The sequence below is a fragment of the Zalophus californianus genome, chromosome 1 (genome assembly GCF_009762305.2).
Source record: "Zalophus californianus isolate mZalCal1 chromosome 1, mZalCal1.pri.v2, whole genome shotgun sequence".
NCBI classification, from domain to species: Eukaryota; Metazoa; Chordata; class Mammalia; order Carnivora; family Otariidae; genus Zalophus; species Zalophus californianus.
In genome coordinates, this window is record NC_045595.1 from 18,402,286 (window position 1) to 18,421,386 (window position 19,101).

Genomic DNA, 19,101 nt, shown 5'->3' on the forward strand with positions numbered 1-19,101 from the left:
AAACATATAAAACATTTAAAAGCATATTTTTGGGGGGAGCATCTGGGTGGCTCCATTGGTTAAGCATCTGACTCTTGATTTCGGTTCAGGCTCATGATCTCAGGGTTCTGAGATCGAGCCCCGCATGTGGCTCTGCACTGAGCGTGGAGCCTGCTTAAGCACTCTCTCTCCCTCTCTCCCTCTGCGCCTCCCCCTACTCAAGCTCTCGCTCTCTCTCTCTCAAAACCCCACAAAAAACAAAACACTTAAAAGCATATTTTTTCATTAAGTTTATTGAAGTGATCTCCCATCAACTTAAGAAAATCAAATGGATAAGATACATACCATCTTTTTATCCTGTAGCCTTCTCCCAAGATGATTTTGAATAAACAACACCCTACTCAGACTGGTTTCTCTTCCTTTATTTATCATTTGAAAGTAAAAATCCTCACTGGATGGATTGGCTTCCAGAATCTGCCCATTTTCTTTTTTTTTTTTTATTCTTTATTTAAATTCAAGTTAGTTAACATAGAGTGTGTCATTAGTTGCAGGGTTGGATTCAGTGATTCATCAGTTGCATATGAGACCCCGTGAGCATTATATCACGTGCCCCCCTTAATGTCCATCACCGTTACCCCACTCCCCCACCCCCCTTCCCTCCAGCAACCCTGTTTGTTCCCTAGAGTTAAGAATCTCTTACGGTTTATCTCTCTCTCTCTGATTTTATCTTATTTTTCCTTCCCTTCCCCTATGTTCATCTGTTTTGTTTCTGAAATCCCACATATGAGTGAAATGATATATTTGTCTTTCTCCGACTTACTGCGTTTAGCATAATACCCTCCAGTTCCAGCCATGTCTTTGCCCATTTTCAAGGCTGCAGTAAATGACACTAGGGCCTCTGAGTGGACCGTTATAAAAAACAATGGTTCTTGGGCGCCTGGGTGGCTCAGTTGGTTAGGCGACTGCCTTCAGCTCGAGTCATGATCCTGGAGTCCCGGGATCGAGTCCCGCATCGGGCTCCCTGCTCGGCAGGGAGTCTGCTTCTCCCTCTGACCCTCCCCCCTCTCATGTGCTCTCTATCTCTCATTCTCTCTCTCAAATAAATATATAAAATCTTAAAAAAAAAAAGAAAACAATGGTTCTTGATTTTTTTTCTTATTTTTACATTCTTTATTTTCAAGGGTGTGTGTCCCACAAAAGTCTGAGTTTAATTTGCCTTCGACACCTTTGGCAGGGATACCAGGCACCAGCCTAAGCTGCTTTTACTCCCGTTTCCAGACCAAGGGCGTCCTGTGGCCTGTAGCTGGGAGCACCAGGCAATGGCAGCTGCCCTTTCTGAGGCCAAGGGCGTACAGACTTGGACTCTGCCTCAGGCTGCCCGGGCCTTCTCTCTGCCTGTGAGCCTCATTGGATGTCTGTTCGCCCTGGCCCCTGGCAACCTCTACTGCCTTCCCTGCTGGTTTGCTCTGCCTGTGCAAGGGAGGCCTAGGAGGAAGGGGCCCGGCCACACGACAGGTTCCTTCCAGCCCTTCTCAAACTGACTACAGGTGGCTGTTGGGCGGTTAGCATAAGGCTTGTAGGCCATAGGGGTTTGTATCGGGAAATCTTTTATTACTCTAAGTTGAAAAGTTTAGTCATTTTGGGGTGCCTGGCTGGCTCCATTGGGCAGCTGCTTTCTGCTCAGCAGGGAGCCTGCTTCTCCCTCTCCCTCTGCCCCTCCCCCTGCTCGTGCTTTCTCTCTCTCTCAAATAAATCAACAAAAGTCTTTAAAAAATTAAAAAGAAAAAAGTTTAATCATTGTAAATCGAAGTTGAGACCCTGTTGAGAGAACTCCATCAATATTTATGACTGTGGCCTTCTCATTGAAGGGTCTGTCCAATTTTGAAATGCCAAAGCAGGACCCTGTGTTCTTTGATTCTGTTGTGAGTTATGAAATCCTGTATTTCTTCAGAAGGATTTCTTTTTGTGTTATGAAGTCAAAGATCAGAGTGACTCAGTGTTCCATGAGCTGGGTGTTTTTGTAGAATGAGCAGTAAATTTATCTCCTAACAAGCCTGGGTTAATTAAAATTACACCGCCTGTCTCTGGTGATCATCAGGAAAGGATATTCTGTTTCTTATTTTATTCCTAAGACTTCTTTTTTTTTTTTTTTTAAACTCCTGTGTTCCTGCCAGATCTGGTGAGCGTGACATAGCCCAGGCACATCCCCAGAGCACACAACGTTTCTGGCTCTTTGGATGCTGACAGAGATGTGGCTACACAGGGGCGGATGTCGTGGGAGGTCTAGGGACCTAGGGCCCGGAGAGCCACCTAGGGGTGCCTCCCTCTGATAATGACCCCAGCTACGTCTGAGGATGGGAACCACATCACCTAATTGTCTTGACATTCAAGTATCAATTTAAATGTCACCTACAGAGAGGCCGTTTAGTGACCTTTTCTGCAAAAGCTTGCCCTACTCCCTGCCCATTCCCTTACCCTGTTTTAATTTTCTCCCACAGCTCCATCTGAAACGGTATATTGATGCACGTACATATGTTTTACCCACCTTACTGGGTGGGATATAAACCTCAGAAGCAAGGGCAGCATCTGCCTCATCCCTGCTGTATCCTCAGCACCCAGGAGAGTGTCTGACATGAGTAGACACTTGACAAATACTGAGAGCAGGGATTTCTTGCTTTCCATTTGAAGAGCTCCTTGCAGCCCTGTCCCAAAGTCAGGTCTCTCTAGCATCCCTTTGCAACTTCCCGTTTTGGCATTTTGTCTCAGAAGTTCCAGAGGGCTCCTGATGAGGGGTCTGTCTCCTGCAATATGCCCTCTTCTCTCCCAGGCCAGGTGCCAGCAACCCCTTTCCACCCAAAGGGCCCAGAAAATAGCCTTTCTGCCTCCAAAAAAAAAAAGTTGCTTCCTACAAGGGTTGAGCAGTTTTGAAAATTTTTTCATGCCAGGCCTTAGGCCAAAACTCTTCATCAAATCAGTCATCTTCCAGCTGGCCAAGCACAGAGAGTCCTTCCCCACTAAGGCTGGGATTCATTGTCAAATAGATTTCCTAAGTAAAACTTTGTCTACTCTATAAATATTTAGCTGGAACATAAAATATTAACATTCTCCCACATACTCCAGGGAGAAAGCACATTGCCAGAGCCTCAGATAGTCTTGGGCTGAAAGCCTTTTCAGTAATTATCTACAATCAGGTGCAGTGGCCTCCCTCGTGTGCGCGCTTCCTTCACTGGTCACCGCCATATTAACCGTTCTGTGCTTCAGTTGGCGGAGGTGGCACGCTCGTACCCGGTGAGCCCCCAGCCTGGCCATTCGGGGAGAGGGAGCTTGGCCTGGATTAGGCCTCTTTTGCAAATCCTCTTCCTCAATTTCTTGGATCACTAACAGCTCACAACTCCTCCGTGGGAGGCTGGTGTTGCTGCCCTATCAGCACATTCCTGGGTGCACAGGTGAAGGACACGTGCCCCCGGGTTGTCTGTTCCCTTCTGCCTGGTCTCCTGATCCCTCTGTGGTTTGCCCCGAGATTAGAAGTGGAGGGTCCAAGGAGCCAGGGCAGGTGGGCCAGGAGGTGGCGCCCCTAAGCCCCCCAGTGAGGGGGAGCAGAAGGCTGGGGGAGGGGAGCCTGGAGAGCCCGAGCTGAGAAGGCAGGCCCCAGGGCCTGGTTGCGCTGGCTGGAGCCCCACAGAAGCAGAGGCCTACTAACTGGAAGTGCCCCTGGAGCTCACCTGGCAAGACTTCAGACTCTAGGTCCATGTGGCCAGACAGCCATGCCCAGGAAAGTGGAGAACGTGGCAATCTGGACGAGGCTGAAGCCAGGGCCAATATTTCCAGCCTATGGCCACCCCTGAATTGTCCTTTTGAAAGAGTTGTTGCTCGGCTCTCAGGCCTCACTGTGGCTCTCTGCTCCTTGTTGACCTTCGCTCAACCATTGGCTCATCTCTCTCCTTTTTCCTATCCCTTCTTCCCAAGCAGGTCCTAAGAGCTTCTATGGACCAGCCCCCGCCTTACAAAGTCTTACCAGTCTGCATATAGAGCTGGGTTCTAGTGGCCTGGGCAGGGACACTGGTGGGATGTGGCCAGGGGACCCGGAGACCTCTTACAGGGCTGGATGGGCCCTGCTTCTCACGTGCCTTGTGCTGTGGCTTGAATTTGCAGTTTGTGACTAGCAGGTTCCAAACTCCTATTTTTTCTTGAGGTTGCCTTGTTTCTATTTTGAGTCTGCTAATCCAAATCACAGTTTGGTGTTTCCACGGAAACAATTCAGTGATTGTTTGGTTTGCCAAGATGAGCTGCGGGGGAGAGAACCAAATGACGTAAAACAGTTTTAGTTTCTCAAATATGACTCTCATTGTCTCCCCGAGAAGCCTTTGGTGCCAGCCCCCTGAAAACCCGAGGAAGTTGTACTAAAATAAATGTTCTAGACTCCTGTTCCCCTTCTGGCTAAGTCCCTGGAGACCCACTCCCCGAACACCCCTGCTGTGTGTAGATGAGCACACATCTGCCCAGTAAAGCAGATGACAGAGGCAGGAAGGTCTCCTTGGGGCACCTCAGGGAGCCAGGGATGCGGAGACAGGCGTCCAGGTCACCAGGGAAATGACCATATGGCTACCCCTGTTAATCTGGGACTGGAGAGCCAGAGGCTCAGGGCTCATCTGCTTTAACTGAACAGCTGTGTTTCTACAGTGAAGAAAAGCTCCTCCATTCAAGGATCCCAGGATGAATTACCCCTCTGGTAAATCTGAATTTTTACATAAAGGCTTAGCTAAAACAGCAATATGTCTGTCTGTCCCTCCAGGGAGAGCCAGGTCCCTCCCCCAGGCTGACCCTTGTTCTCAAGGACCATAGTCTCCTCTACAGGCAGAAACAATCCTTTCTTTTCAGTCTTCCAGGGTTAGGGCTAGGCCCCCATTCCCAGCACCCACTCCCCATGAAAGGACCCTGCGGGAGCGTGAATGGAATGCTGAGAAGCAGCTCCAGGAGACCTAGAGCTTCCAGTCACTGGGACCCGGCATCCTCAAGGTCAAGGTCCTGTGAGTCCTCCCACTGTGGGTCTAGCATCTGCCCCAGTTTCTGGGGACTGTGAGGGTTAGCTCTGGGCAGTCAGCTGGTGGAGGATACCCATGGCTAGTTGGTGGAGATGGGGACTTTAAGAAGCCATACGTGTCCACTGCAGGTAAATTAGAAAATATGGACAAGGGGAAAAAATGACAAACCCCCTTGTCCCTCCATAACAATCTCCTGCGCGTGCTGTGCTCACAGACACATCTGTACAAACTGGAGAGCAAGTGCACTTTTAAAAAATAAATACATTTTAAATTTTGGAATAGCTTTAGATTTACAGGAAGGTTACAACAGTTTGTATCTACCCTTCACCCAGCTTCCCCTAATCTTACATAACAGGCATATTTGTCAAAACTAAGAAAAATACACGAACTCTAGCCTTTATTTAGACTTCACCAGTTTTTCCATTGTCTTCTTCCTGTTCCAGGACGCGATCCAGAATACCACACGGAGATTGAATCAATGTGTCTCCTTAGTCTTCACTAGTCTGCGACGGGTTTTGAGTCTTTCCTTGTTCTCCATGACCTTGACAATCTGGAGTGTTGGCCAGGCATCCTGCAGGACATGCCCCAGTCTGGGTTTATCTGACATTCAGCTTGTGATTGGACCGGGGACATGGGGTTTGGGTAAGGACCTGACAGAGGTGGAGCCCCCTTCTCCTTGCTCCCTATGGTGGGGGGGGTGGGGGGATCGGGGGGACGCTGGCATCCACACATCACTGGTGCTGTTCCCCTTTATCACTTGCTTAGGTGCTATCGGGCTTCTCCATAGAAATCTACTGTTTGGGGGCACCCAGGTGGCGCAGGCAGTTAAGCGTCTGCCTTCGGCTCGGGTCCTGGGATCGAGTGCCGCGTCTCTCCCTCTGCCTGCTGCTCCCCCTGCTTAGTGCAAGCTCACTCTCTCTCTCTTTCTGACAAATAAAATCTTTAGGGGAAAAAAAGAAATGTGTTTCTTTTTCCCTGCTCTGTCCCTTGGAAGTGAGTCACTAAGTCTAGCCCGGCCTCAAGGGGCAGTGAAGGAATAGGGGTTGGATTAAGCGCCACCTTCTCTATGGGAGACTCTCCACATCCACACTTATTTGCAGTGCACTGTTGTGAGCCCTGGCTCGGACATCAGGACGTCTCTCCACGCACACATCCATTCTTCACCTGAGCAGGGCGGCCCAGGACGCTATGAGCCTTTCTTCTCATTCGCTCCTGTCCTTCCTGCGAAGGGAGAAGGAACTCCCCAACTCCACAGGCTGTGAGTGCTTACTGAGGGTGCCCCTGCAGGGACTGAAGGTCGGGTGGCCGGGGAGGAGCCTCCAGGTAATCTTGTCCCCCTCTGCCCCGGGCAAGGGCAGTGGTGGTGGCTGTCCCCGCAGGGGAGGCCCATCCCACAAGGTGGCCAGCCCGCTAAGGAGTGGGTGGGCAGTCTCCACCTGAGAGCCTGCAGGAGTCACCAGACCTGGGTCACCGGCTGTGCAGCCCGCCCTGTGCTCAGGTCTGTAGCCTAAAAGCTGGCCTGGCAAGGGGGGCCCTTGGCCACTGGGCTTTCCTTCCCAGTTCTTTGGGTCTTACCAATAGCCCCTGTGCCAGCCTCCTCACCCCCACGCTGCCCATCTGAGCCCAGAAGGCAGGCACTTCTCTGAGACTCTTGTTTCTGGGAGGCATCAGACCCTCCCGATAGCTTATGATGTTTCCTGAAAGAACATCATGGTTTTGAGACATGTGTCCAAACAATTTTGATGATGTCCTTGTCTTTTCTTTCCGGGGGTGTGGCTGCAGCCAGTCCCGCCAGGCCTTTAGGCCTAGCTCCTTCTTTACTCCCGCCCATCTTGCCCCACTACCTGTGGCTCCCAGGGCTTCCAGGCCTGGAGCGGGATGCGCGAGGGCTCAGGACCTGTGCTTACCTTTTCCTCCCACTGCGCTTGGTTGGGGGCCCAGGTGTCTGATGCGGGGTATGTGGTGGGGAGGCCTCATGGGAATGCCCGCTCAGGAGGGGATCAGCCCCTCCAACACAACCATTAGGCCCCTGCAGAGGTCTTCGAGCTGAACAGGGTCGGGGTTCGGGGTGCTGAGGGGAGGTCGGTCCGGACACGAGGAGGGCATGGAGTCCATGCAGAGGACAGCCCTGTGCGCAAGGTGTGCGAGGTGTGCGAGGGTAGGAGGGCTTGGGGCCACCAGCCGTGCGGCCTGGGCTGGTCCCAGGGGATGCATGAAGCATCCCCCCCCCCCCGTCGTGGTCCTAGTACTTCTTCAGGGGCGCATGGAAAAGAACACCAGGAGACAACAGCAGAGGCCTATGGCCGGCACCCGCCTTGGGTACTTGGGTGTATTAAACATCAGTCAAAAAACACATTTGAGATGTCAAGAAAAGTGAAAAGAATCAACAGTAAGAAACAATTCAAAGTAATAGAAAAAAAAATTGGGCTTTCAGCCTAAAAAGGGACACAAGTAGAAGTTAAAGAGGGTGTGGTAACTCCGAGCCTGCCAGCCACGTGGCAGTGGCCCCCAGTGGCACTGACCACTGCCTCAACGGCACCTCCTGCTGGGAAGAACCCAAGCTCCGGCCAGCAGTCCTTACTCAATCTGGTATTCAAAAGAGGTCATCAAATTGTAGTCCTCTTCCAAGTCCAGCACAGTCTCCACGATACTGTGATCATCGAAAGCCTGCTTGAGGCCGCTGGAGCCGCTATCCAGGGCCTTCGGAGGGCTCTCGTCCACGAGCAAGGCCCAGGCTTCCTCCCTGAAGGGCGAATCTCCGCAGCGACCACACACGCGGTTCAGCTCGTTTTCAAATTCTAGTTTCCCAGCCAACTCTTCAATAGTTCGGATGCTCGTATGGTCTTAAAAAGAAGAACATTCAGCATTACAATTCCAGTGAGAGGTTTCGGGAGACATTTCAGGCACCAGTTAAAACCCACAAACAGGTGGCCACTCTCCAGGTACTTCAGGACAGGGAGGCCGCCGGACTGAGCGCCCAACTCTAAGGTGGCCTTGGTGCCCACCCCTCTGGCTCTGCCTTTATTGAGCCCAACTACCCGCCAGTCCCCAAGGAAGGTGCAAGTGGGAGGATACAGAGATGTCTTGGCTTGTCTTGGATCTTAGGGAACTCCCTGACCTGCAGGCTTGACATGACATCGTGTGAAAAAAAGGGGAGTATGTAAGGGGAATCAAATGCTGCCCGGGGCTGGCAAGGACTGTGGAGGATGGTGAGTGGAGGCAGAGGACTTCAGCTCCCCTCTCACGGCCACCGGAGGAGACTCCATCCACTCACGAAGTGGCATGGCAGGTGTCTTGCTCTGTGGCCTCAGGGGAGTGACTCCTCCCACCAGGCCTCCCTCTCATCCCCCCAGAACCTGGAGGCCCTTCCAGAGCCAACAGCTTCAGGCAGCCCCCAAGGCTATGCATCCCTTAACCTGGGGCTGTTTGTCCACTATGCAGTGTGAGTCATTTGAAAAAAGAGCATACAAATAAATAAATAAAAAGGGCATATATAGTTCACACACAGAATGCACAGATGTGGGGGGAAAAAAACCTCTGGCAGGATGTCCAGCACTGTTAACACTGGCTTTCTCTGGGTGCTGGCGTTATAGGGCTTTGGGATTCTAACTTTTCTTCTAATCTTGTATCATCTACCCAAACTGGACCGCCCCCCACCCACCCCATCTTTGCCTATGTCCTGCCTCCTCAACCACCAAGTCCTGGAGAACCACTGTCCCTTGTGTCCAGGGATTTACTGTAACCAGACATTTATGACCTGATTCATGTGTGACTCCATCAGGCTATCAGCTCCATGAATGCTCTCTGCATAGAGCCTGCCATGGGTAAAACAAATTTACTGTGTAGATGGATGAGAACTAAGAGAGTGGTTTTTTTTTTAAAGACACCTGCTGACTCAGGTGCCTGTGTGAAGGACCTATCCTCCCAAGGAGAGGACAGACCTGCCCTTTGTACTCACCGATCATATCAAGCAGATCCTTTGTGACCTCTTGGCTAGAATTGCTGAGTGGCATGTTTGAGTCAATCTTCAAATCTTTCTCCATATCTTTCCTGCAACCCCCAGGTGGAAACAAAAGAAGAAGAAAGAAGAAAGAAGAAGAAAGAAGGAAGAAGAAGAAGAAGGAGAAAAGAAAAGAAGAAGAAGAAGAAGAAGAAAGAAGAAAGAAGAAGAAGAAAAGAAGAAGAAGAAGAAGAAGAAGAAGAAGAAGAAGAAGAAGAAGAAGAAGAAGAAAGAAGAAGAAAGAAGAAAGAAGAAGAAGAAGAAGAAGAAAGAAGAAAAAGAAAGAAGAAGAAAAGGTGGAGAATTAGAGCCTCTTTCAAGAAAATACTACAGGGAACTCAGTGTTAATCTTAAAAACAAAAACATACTGGTAACTTTAAATTGGCTCCCATACTGTGATTAGAGAGGGCAACTGGAAACTGCTAAGTCAGTGAAGTTGAGTAATATCATCACCCTCATGAGCATCCCCGACAGCGTATTCATGCCTACAAATGCCCGTATTAACATTTGTTAGAGTTGAACCAACTAAATGGCTTCTTCCTTCTCTGCCTCCAGGGCAGCCAAGATGGCAGGACCTTGAAGTTCCATCCCATATGGTCATCCTTGCTCTAAATCAAGGTGCCTAGAACCAGGCAGTTTAAACCTACCAGGGAGAGGGGCCCCTGGCAGGCTCAGTCAGAAGAGCATGTGACTCTGGATCTCGGAGGGGTGAGTCTGAGCCCCACCTTGGGTGTAGAGATTACATAAATAAATAAACTTTAAAGCTATGGGGGGGTAGTCTAGGGGAGATCTTAACTTAGGGATGGTCTAAGACCTCAGGAGGTGGGGGGGGGGAGGGGGGGTGAAGGGAGCAGAAGCAAGGATGTAAGCAGGAAGTAGGGCCCAGCCAACCATCTGGCCTCTCCCTTAGGAGTATGGATGTTGGAATGAAAATTTTTATTTCTGCAGTATAAAAAATAAAGTGACTTAGAAGTCAGGTTCTCTAACGTTCACTACCCCTGTGGGAACGGCAAAGTGGTTTCTAGGAATGGGCTGACAGTCCTAGAGGGGAGGCAGAAGCGGCACCAGACTCAATTTAGGAACTTCAACATTTTCAGAAATGAGAGCCCCCTAATTGTAACTTTTTACACTGTCAAGTTGGAATCACCTTAGGCTGTCTTTTCTCCACTTCTCCCCATCTCCTGCGGCTCTCCAAAACGGTCTTTCGGCTGCCAAAACGGAGGAATGCATCAATACGTTTTCCTTACTGGTCAGAGGTTTTCTTTTCGGGCATGAGGCATGTGGCTTTGCATTCCCTGGGGCATGGTTTGGAGCAAAGGCAGGGCTCTCGTTCTCCAGAGCACACGGGACTGGAATGCAAGGAGCCGCGGAGGCGGCGGCTGCCCGCGGGTGCCTCCTGCCGAGCAGCCGGGGCCCAGGGAGGGGGAAGGGGAGCGGCGCGGCGTCCAGCTCCAACCTCCGCCGGCCCGAGCACTCCTGGCAATGACTGATGCCTTCAAAGGCCCGGTCAATGGCCGCAGTCAGCTCCTTTCTGCATCTTCTCAGTTTTTCAGACATTTCCCCTAAAAGCGACCACGTCTTTATTACGTAACACATTGGAAATGCACAGAGCAACACGAGAATATTGTTACGAAGTTGCAAACCACCCCCGAAAGACGCATCTCCTGGAGCTTGATCCACACCACCGGCCAGAGGGACCCACACGCCGGGCGCCCCCTCCCCAGGTGGCAGGTGTGGCCCGTGGATCTCCCGGAGGAACCAGCGATCGGACGGGAGCCCCAGGGACGCCCAGCCCCGCCTCCCCCGGCTCCGGGCCCGCCCGCCCCTGCCGCCCGGCCCAGCCGTCTCCGCAGCCCCCTCCGGCCCTCGCCAGCGGCCGGCGGCCTGCAGCCAGCCCTCGGGCAGAAGGTCCGCAGCCGAGTCCTCACCCGGCAGCGCGGCCACACCGCCACCCCGACCAACGGTCGCCGCCCGCGCCCCGGCCGATCACGCGCCGGAGAATGGCGCTCCCTGCCGCGCCCCCCTCCCCGCCAAGGTTAAAGGTCAGGCAAGAATGCCCGGACCCACCACCTCATTCTTAAAACCCACTCGCCCGGAGCGGAAGCGAGCCCCTCCTGGGGAGGCAGCCGGAGGACCGCGGGGGGGGGGGGGGGGGGGGGGGGGCGGCCCGCCCAGAAGCCGCTGGTGGGGGGGCAGGTGGGGTGGAAAATCTCACTTCTTACCAAAGTCGGCAAGAAGGGAGAGGTTCCCATTCTCAAGCCAACGGAGAGAAACTGGATGGGCCACTGTACCCAGAAAGTTTTGTGTACCGACTTCTTTTAAGTGACATCTAATAAAAGCGCCACACCGTCTCCAACCGTCTCAATTCATCAAGGATGGTGAGGGACATAACAGAACTGCTAGGTTCCACACGAGATTGAGGGGCAGGAGACCCCAACACCAAATATCTTCATTTCATTAGGGGGAAGAAAGCTAGACATTCCAAGATGGCTCAAAGGGAAACAGAAACGAGCTTCAGGGACTAAATTTTGAGGGAATTATAAACCCATGTCAGTGCACAGCAAGGGAGAAGGGGACAACATCAAGTGAACTGGAGGCTTGGTTTACTGTGGGCGGACTGCTGGGGTGACCAGGAACCAGCACCAGAATAAGGAATCCAGAAACTCAGGGCAACCTGCCGCAGGTCTTCATGGCCACCATAATCAATTACAGTGTTCCTCTCCATTCTTTGGAATTCATCGGCCTTACTCCACTGTACACCCCCCTCCCGACCCCCCACTTTCCAGCTCCACAGGTCTTACAGAAATTTCTCACCACCTGTATAAAAAGAAAAATAATTCAGCCTCTTGACATAACCCTTCTGAGCAAACAGGGTCTTTTTTTTCTTCTGCTCATAAAAGAAGGGGATTTCTTCATCTGGTTTTTAGACCGAACACTAGCAGTCTTCAGAGTGTCAAAGATGTTCTCCTGGGGGATTACACTGGTGCTGTGGGGTGGCAGGGTCTCGGAGGCAGCATCAGTTGGTGTCCATGCTGCAAGCCTCATCGCCCCCTGTGCCCTGCTGCGAGCTGCCTGAGCTCGTCCCTCCCTCAGAGGATCCAGGAAAACTGATGAGTGAAGGCGTCTTATAAAATTCATCATCCCGACGTTGGTAAAAGAGCACATAAGCTGCTTTTGTCTAAAACACAAGAGGGGAAAAGTTCATTCACAGGTTGGAATTATCACTCTTTCTCCCAGCTTTTCGCTCACTGTTCAAAACCTACTTTCAGAGAACTGCCATCTTGCCCTGTGCATCCAGGCACAGAGGCCACCAGGAACGTGACCCTGCCCAGAGAGTGTCACGGCCAGTGCCTGTGACAGAGAACTCAGAGAGTGGTGCTTCTCATTTAGGAAGGGTCCTGGAAGGAACGGCAGTCAGCTCTTTCTCTACCACACCTAGCTCCCACTGTCACATCAGGATGACCAAATAACCAACTAACCCAGGAGACTCTCCCCAGCTTTAATCTGTCAGGTAAGAGGAGGAAGCAAGTACTAGAGCCTACTCACCACTATCTGATCCTCAGAGGCCAGGGACACGTTGCTATCATCAAAATAATACCATTTCCCATTCAGTTTGTTCTTCGCATATGCAGTGTCTGCCAAGTCAACAAAGAAAATAACCTCTAGCAATCACCAGAGAACTAATCTGGCTAGTTTATTAGGCTTGCACTAAACAATAAAACTCTAAAAAAATAAAACAAAGACCCTGAAATTAAGAGTAATTTACAGGTGACAACCAAAAGATAACTCATCTTTTTTTGAAATCTGTTCTTCCTCAAAAAGGGTAAAAATGGGGCGCCTGGGTGGCTCAGTCGATTAAGCATCCGACTCTTGATTTCAGCTCAGATCATGATCTCAGGGTTGTGAGTCTGAGCTCCACGTCGGATTCCATGCTGGGCATGGAGCCCGCTTAAGATGGTCTCTCCCCCTCCCATAATCTCTCCCCCTCCTGCTCTTAAAAGAAAAGAGGGGGAGGGGTGGTAAAAATGGAGTGTCAGCGACCAAGGCTTTAAGCTGTAATTTTGGGGGCGCCTGGGTGGCTCAGTTGGTTAAGCGACTGCCTTCGGCTCAGGTCATGATCCTGGAGTCCCGGGATCGAGTCCCACATCGGGCTCCCTGCTCAGCAGGGAGTCTGCTTCTCCCTCTGACCCTCTTCCCTCTCGTGCTCTCTCTCTCTCTCAATTCTCTCTCTCTCAAATAAATAAATAAAATCTTTAGAAAAAAATAAGCTGTAATTTTGGGACACTAATCAAAAGAACAGAAAAATCCAGTATCAGTCTTCAGGATCGCTATAAGCAACGATCCAGAGCCAAGGCACCCATAAAAGAAGCTGATAAGATTTAAGCAAAAATGGCTCTCAAAAGAACAGGTCAAATCAAACCCCACTTGGTCCAGTAGATGGCTACTGCCTCTTCCTGCCTCTGGAGCCTCCGGGGTAATCCCGGTGAGGGACACACTGGGAGTTTGGGTTTGCAGAGCTGGAATGTGGACAAGACGCCTTAAATGTATCTTTCTCTGAAACTGTGACTCAAAGTCTGTGGCTGGGTAACAATTCCTCACAGTGGTCTAGGCATTCCCCACAGCCAACACTTCCTGTCTTGATTTTATACTATTCCCCAGCAGGATGTGGTTACAACGGCAATCCCAGCAGCAACGAGCAATTCCTGTCCCCTCCAGACTCTACAAAATGACACTCTCCTGGAGAACTGGTTGCTAGTCTCCACCTGCTGCGTGACTTGGGGCCAGACATTTATCCCTCACCGGAGTGCCCACTGCGGGGTTAGGAACACAGGAAAAGGTGCCGAAGGCCTGCCCCTACTGTCCCTCTCCCTCTGCCCCTCTGCATTGCATGCACGCGCGCGCTCTCTCTCAAATAAATAAATAAATCGTTTAAAAAACAAAAACAAAAAACCTACACATTCCAGACATTTTGGAAGATAAGGTAGAGCAAAGAGAACGTTTCCTTGCTTTTTGCTTTACATAGTTGTGATGCTAGCTTCTGCAAGGACACAAGTTTGAACATGTCATGGGCATTTCCCCACATTACCATTCATTTTATTTGGCAATGGTTGTGCACTCGTCTGTCATGTAGGCGGACAGCAGTGCCAACTGCTGGGTCACCGACGCAGCTACTAATTTTTCACTGTTACAAATATGTGAACCTTTGTGCATAAAGCACAATTTTCCCAATGTCAAGTGCTTTCCTTAGGATAGATTCCCAGAGGTGGGACTACTGGATTCAAGAATATGAAGACCCAGGACACCTGGCTCCTCAGTCGGTGGAGCAGGCGACTCCTGATCTTGGGGTCATGAGTTCGAGCCCCATGTTGGGTGTAGAGATTACGTAAAACTAAGATCTTTTTTTTTGTTGTTTTTAAGATTTTATTTATTTGACAGAGAGAGATATAGCGAGAGAGGGAACACAAGCAGGGGGAGTGGGAGAGGGAGAAGCAGGCTTCCTGCAGAGCAGAGAGCCCGATGTGGGGCTTGATCCCAGGACCCTGGGATCATGACCTGAGCCGAAGGCAGATGCTTAATGACTGAGCCACCCAGGTGCCCCTTAAAACTAAGATCTTAAAAAAAAAAAAAAGGAAGAATATGAAGAGAGAGAGAATGGAGAAGCAGCAGTTTGGACCAAGCCTGAAGCCTTGACACTGGGGGCCTGAGGCGCTGTGTAAAGCGCTTAGGGCAGGGCCTGGCACACGGGAAGAGGCCAGTGAGACTGGCCGAGGGCATTTCAACACATCCGAGGCAGCAGATGCCAGTACTTACAGTGGCCAACCCCCATGGCTCCGTAATGATTAGACACAGCAATGAGGTCGTACACATAAGGCCTCGCCGACAGGTCACACACAAACTCGGACATGTTCAGAGCTCTGAGCACAAAACACAAAAATGGCCTTTAACACATTAACCTCAGAGAAAGAAGCTGGAGTAAGCGAACACCCCGTTTTATGCACGAGGCTGGCACACGGGAGCACTCAGACACGAGCTGCAGCAGGAACGAATGCTGAGGCCGCAGCGGCAGGGGCCCCGGACAGAAGCTGTCCGGGGCACGGCGGGCAAGGGCTCCGGGCAGGTGAGAGCGCTGCAGCAACTCTGCAGAAACGGCCATCAGGATCAAAGTCACCGCTGGTGCCATTAACATTTCAGCTGAATACCGAAACAGGTCCCCGTAAACTTTTCTCCCCCGGTATTTTATTTTGAAAATTTCAAACATAGAGAAAAAAAGTTAAACACATTTTTAGACAAACATCTATACTCTATCTGTCTCTCTACCTCCACTCCCACCCCCCAGAAGCATTTTAAAATCTGCACTTTGTGGACGAACTCTTATCTGGTTGACTTACTTTCCTGGGCCTATCACTCTGCGTCCTGGCACCTGGGGACACGAGTAGACAGCCAGTCCCACTCTCTGCCCCAGGGACCAGACAGGTGGCTCTGCACCCCCGCTGCAGCCCCCAGTTATCCAGTTCTCCTCAGCAGACTACACTCCGGTCGCTTTTTCACAGTTAACGAGAGGCAGCACTGTGTTTGTGCTGTCCAGACGAGCCCAGGCCCCTTGGACCAACGATGGATGGGAGGCCCAGTTCAGTGAGGGGGCATCAATGATCAGCAGCATCACTGTGAGCCTGGGAAGTGCTTCTGCTGGAGAATGTTTTCCCCAAAGGCAGGAGGATGGGAAGGGGGTGGTGAGCCGAAGTCCAACTGCCTGAAGCCCAGCAACACACCTCCCAATGCAGAAAAGTCTTTCGTGACAAAACTCTCAGCCAATCGGTACCCAGGTCTCCTGCCTACTTCTTAATTTCCTAAGAACGCTGCAGCTCAGGGACCCACCTGACTGGGAATTCCACCACTGTGTCGAGCTTATCTCTCCAATATCTATTGTAGGAGAAACGTTTGAGATGGACCACCAGGATCTTCGGCAAGGACCACAGGTCAAACTTCTTAGTGGCCTGTTGATGCTTCTTACAGTTGGGACAGTACCTGCGGAGAAAAGAGAAACTTCCACTTATCGGGGAGACAGAGAGCCAGGGCCCCCTGGGCCCCCAAGCACGGAGCCATGGCCACAATCCCACAGCATCCTTCCCTGAGCTCGGCACGGCTGCTTGCGGGGGGGGGGGGGGGGGCTCTCTCTAAGCCATCTTCTGAAATGGGGGGGGCCTGGCTTTCTTAGTGTGGAAAACAATTTGCACAGAAAAGCTGTGATATAGGGGTCAATCATGTAAAGAAGTGACACCTCCCCCCTGTAAAAGGGTTTTTGTGTACACAGATGGCCCCAGCAGATCTCAGTCCGGGGTGCACTGCGGGTGCCCCCGCCCAGACTGGGGAGCTGCATACCAGGGGTCGTGCTCCCCAAGAGTCTCCATGGTGGTGAAAAGTTCGATGCAGTCTCTCAGGGCCACAGCGGTCTTCTTCTTCTTCTGAGGCTGCAACATGCTCACGTGCTTCTCATAGGCCTGTGGGGAAGAATGTGCTGACTTCTGGCAGGGAAATGAGTTCTTACCAGGTGAAACCACAACCTCGCAAGCTCCCATGCCAAGAATATAACGTACTATCTGAAGCCTCTGACCATATAATGACAAAATCTTTAAGTGCTTTCCATTCTTAGTCTGACACAGAATTTGTTATATTGCTGGGGAACTGGTCCGAGGGTAACCCAAATACACAGCCAGAGCAGAACACCCAGCGCTCCCCGCCCCGACCCAGAATCCGGAGTTACCTACCTCAGACTCCTGCTCATCATAATAAAGGCTCCGGGTCTCACTGTCCCAATCGATGGCCAGTGTGGATCGAGCTGCGGAGGAAGACCAAAGCGTCACTCATTACTAACAGCCAGCATAAGGAAAGGCCCTTCAGGTGATGGGAGCGAGAAGAAGACACTCAGCCTGCACCATCAACTCCTGCTCCCCCATCAGCAGCCACAGCAAGAGCAATGCGCGGCCCTGAGCCAGCCAACTCTGAACGCCTGGACCCCCAAATCCTTTGGCAAAGATTTCCTCAAAGCCACAGTAAGTTCCAGAGGCGCTAACTATATAGGATACTGAAAGAGAGAGGTCAAGATGAAGTAACAGCGACCAGATCTGCCCTCTCACCTTACCTCTTAAGAAAACCTGACGGAATAATGAAAGACTGTTTTGAGACGATGCGTACTGGGCAGAGGAAGAGTGCGATCCCCAAGAGAAGGAAAACAAACAAGGTGATGCCTACACCAGGCGCTGGATGCCCGGCTTACTGCCTGGAGGCACTTGCCAGGCCACGGCGTGGCAGAGAGGGCAGACGGAGGTAGGGAGCTAAAGACTGGAGTTCGAGGAGGTGGCTAGAGTTTGCAAGGCACTGACAAGAGGAGGAGGCCGTGCGAGAGGACGGAGCTGCAGAGACAGGGAGAGAGATGGAGAGACCCGAAAACGCCTCAATAAAGCTGGTATGAACACACATTTTTAAGGAGATCTAACAAAAAAGAAAGGGAGCAAAAGGAAGCTAATTTCTTTTCCGGTGAAGGAGACACAGAAATGCCTCCAGGCAGGGGTCTTCTCCGTCCTCTCCACACGACACGCGTCCTGCGCGGATGCCTCTTCCGTGCCCTTGGCAGCCCCCGTTACCAGCTCCAGCTAACAGCCCATGAAACCCGTGACCATCATCTAAATGGGTCACACGTCAGGAGTAGTCTTATGGAGCGAAAGAAACAGCCACGTAATCTCATAAGCGAGAGGACTCCGGGGAAATGCCGCCACGCAGGAGGCACGAGACGTTACCAAGCCAGCGCAGAGGCCCCGAGGGTGGTGGCGGCGGTGGCGGGAGAGGACCAGAGAGACAAGCCTGACAAGATGGCTGGGGGCAGGGGCTCAGGTCTCGTGAACAGTCTTTTTTTTTTTTTTAAGGTTAAGGGAGTTTTCTTCCCTTAATTTGTTTTTTTTTTTTTTTTTTAAGATTTTGTTTATTTATTTGACAGAGAGAGACACAGCAAGAGAGGGAACACGAGCAGGGGGAGTGGAGGAGGGAGAAGCAGGCTTCCCACCGAGCAGGAAGCCCGATGCGGGGCTCCATCCCAGGACCCTGGGATCATGACCTGAGCCTAAGACAGCCGCTTAACTGACTGAGCCACCCAGGTGTCCTCGGGAACAGTCTGTAGGGAGCTTTAAGCCAAGGCCCACACAAGCGTCTGTTCGTGGAGCTACAGGGACAAGGTGAGAGCCCAGCACAGTGAGTACTGAGTGCAAACAGGATTTTCAGACGGAGTCTAAGCCCCCCTACCCCCCAAGCCCAGTCTGAAAGGTCAAAGAAAGTGCTCACAGTTGAGTTTAAGTAGTTTTCCATCAGTTGCAAGGGAATTGATGTCAGCTGTTCCATAGGAGTTCACAAGGCTGAAGGTAAAAAGCCTTTTCCGGCAGGGCTGGCCTTTGACCTTCTTTTGGGTGGTCTCACCATGGTCACCACCCAGCTCATCCTCCCCACTGCCTTCTATTTCTGAAAGCTGCTCTTTGCCTTCTTCCTGATGCTCCATTTCTTCTTCGTCTTCTCCTGGCACACAAACAAAAACCAGTGTATATAGCCGGCCACTACTTCAACGTTAAAAATTTTACTTCATACCTAACTCTGGTGCTTCCTCCCACATTTTGTCCCGTGTATGTGAAACTCCATCTAGCCCTTTACAAGGCACCCGAATTCACCCTCACCACAAGCCGGTGAGACACGCAGAGGGGCCCTGCTAACGTGAGATGAGAAAGCGCAGGCCCAGGGAAGCTCATGGAGGCCCCCAAAGTTCACAAGGTGAGTCAGCAGGCCCACGTGTCCTAATGGGGGCCCCTCCACACTTGGTACTTTACTGGGCTTCACCCCACATCCTCTGACTCTTTCAACTTTGTCATCTGAACCCACAGAGAGAAAAGGGCCAAAGGGTTAAGAAATGCAATTTAAAAGTCAATTTAAAAAATACTACTATGATCACAAATACTAAGCAAAAGCCTTCAGTTACTCTACAAGAAACATGCTGACTGTCCCTTCACCAAGTCGTCGGTGAATGTCTCCCAGGTGCAGGTG

At 51.2% G+C, this 19,101-nt stretch overlaps 2 protein-coding genes and 1 long non-coding RNA gene across 7 annotated transcripts in view; 1 reads left to right on the forward strand and 2 right to left on the reverse strand.

The window, feature by feature from the left end:
* Positions 1-4,478: 4,478 nt before the first annotated feature.
* Positions 4,479-5,898, forward strand: LOC113916297. The gene is made up of 3 exons (XR_003517902.1): positions 4,479-4,708; positions 5,465-5,663; positions 5,787-5,898. It is a non-coding gene; the product is annotated as an uncharacterized LOC113916297 (long non-coding RNA).
* A 1,413-nt stretch (positions 5,899-7,311) lies between these two features.
* C1H3orf62 (chromosome 1 C3orf62 homolog) lies at positions 7,312-11,173 on the reverse strand. Of its 2 annotated transcripts, XM_027583892.2 has the most exons (4): positions 10,950-11,173; positions 10,169-10,583; positions 8,980-9,071; positions 7,312-7,864 (listed from the first exon to the last, which is right to left on the reverse strand). In XM_027583892.2, exons 2-4 carry the CDS (start codon positions 10,576-10,578, stop codon positions 7,599-7,601), a joined length of 768 nt encoding a protein of 255 aa, XP_027439693.1. In that variant the 5' UTR covers positions 10,579-10,583; positions 10,950-11,173; the 3' UTR covers positions 7,312-7,598. The 2 variants fall into 2 exon arrangements, with proteins under 2 accessions (XP_027439693.1, XP_027439694.1); XM_027583893.2 differs by having other exon boundaries at positions 10,169-11,003.
* A 264-nt stretch (positions 11,174-11,437) lies between these two features.
* Positions 11,438-19,101, reverse strand: part of USP4 (ubiquitin specific peptidase 4) — a 49,722-nt gene continuing 42,058 nt past the window's right edge. For 3 of the 4 annotated variants that reach the window (XM_027583890.2, XM_027583888.2, XM_027583891.1), the window contains 7 exons: positions 18,355-18,582; positions 16,788-16,858; positions 16,402-16,520; positions 15,898-16,047; positions 14,833-14,936; positions 12,568-12,656; positions 11,438-12,199 (listed from right to left, as the gene is read on the reverse strand). In XM_027583890.2, the coding sequence (XP_027439691.1) occupies positions 12,038-12,199; positions 12,568-12,656; positions 14,833-14,936; positions 15,898-16,047; positions 16,402-16,520; positions 16,788-16,858; positions 18,355-18,582 (923 nt within the window). In that variant the 3' untranslated portion in view covers positions 11,438-12,037. The remainder of the gene's footprint in view (positions 12,200-12,567; positions 12,657-14,832; positions 14,937-15,897; positions 16,048-16,401; positions 16,521-16,787; positions 16,859-18,354; positions 18,583-19,101) is intronic. The other variant, XM_027583889.2, reaches the window with a different exon arrangement.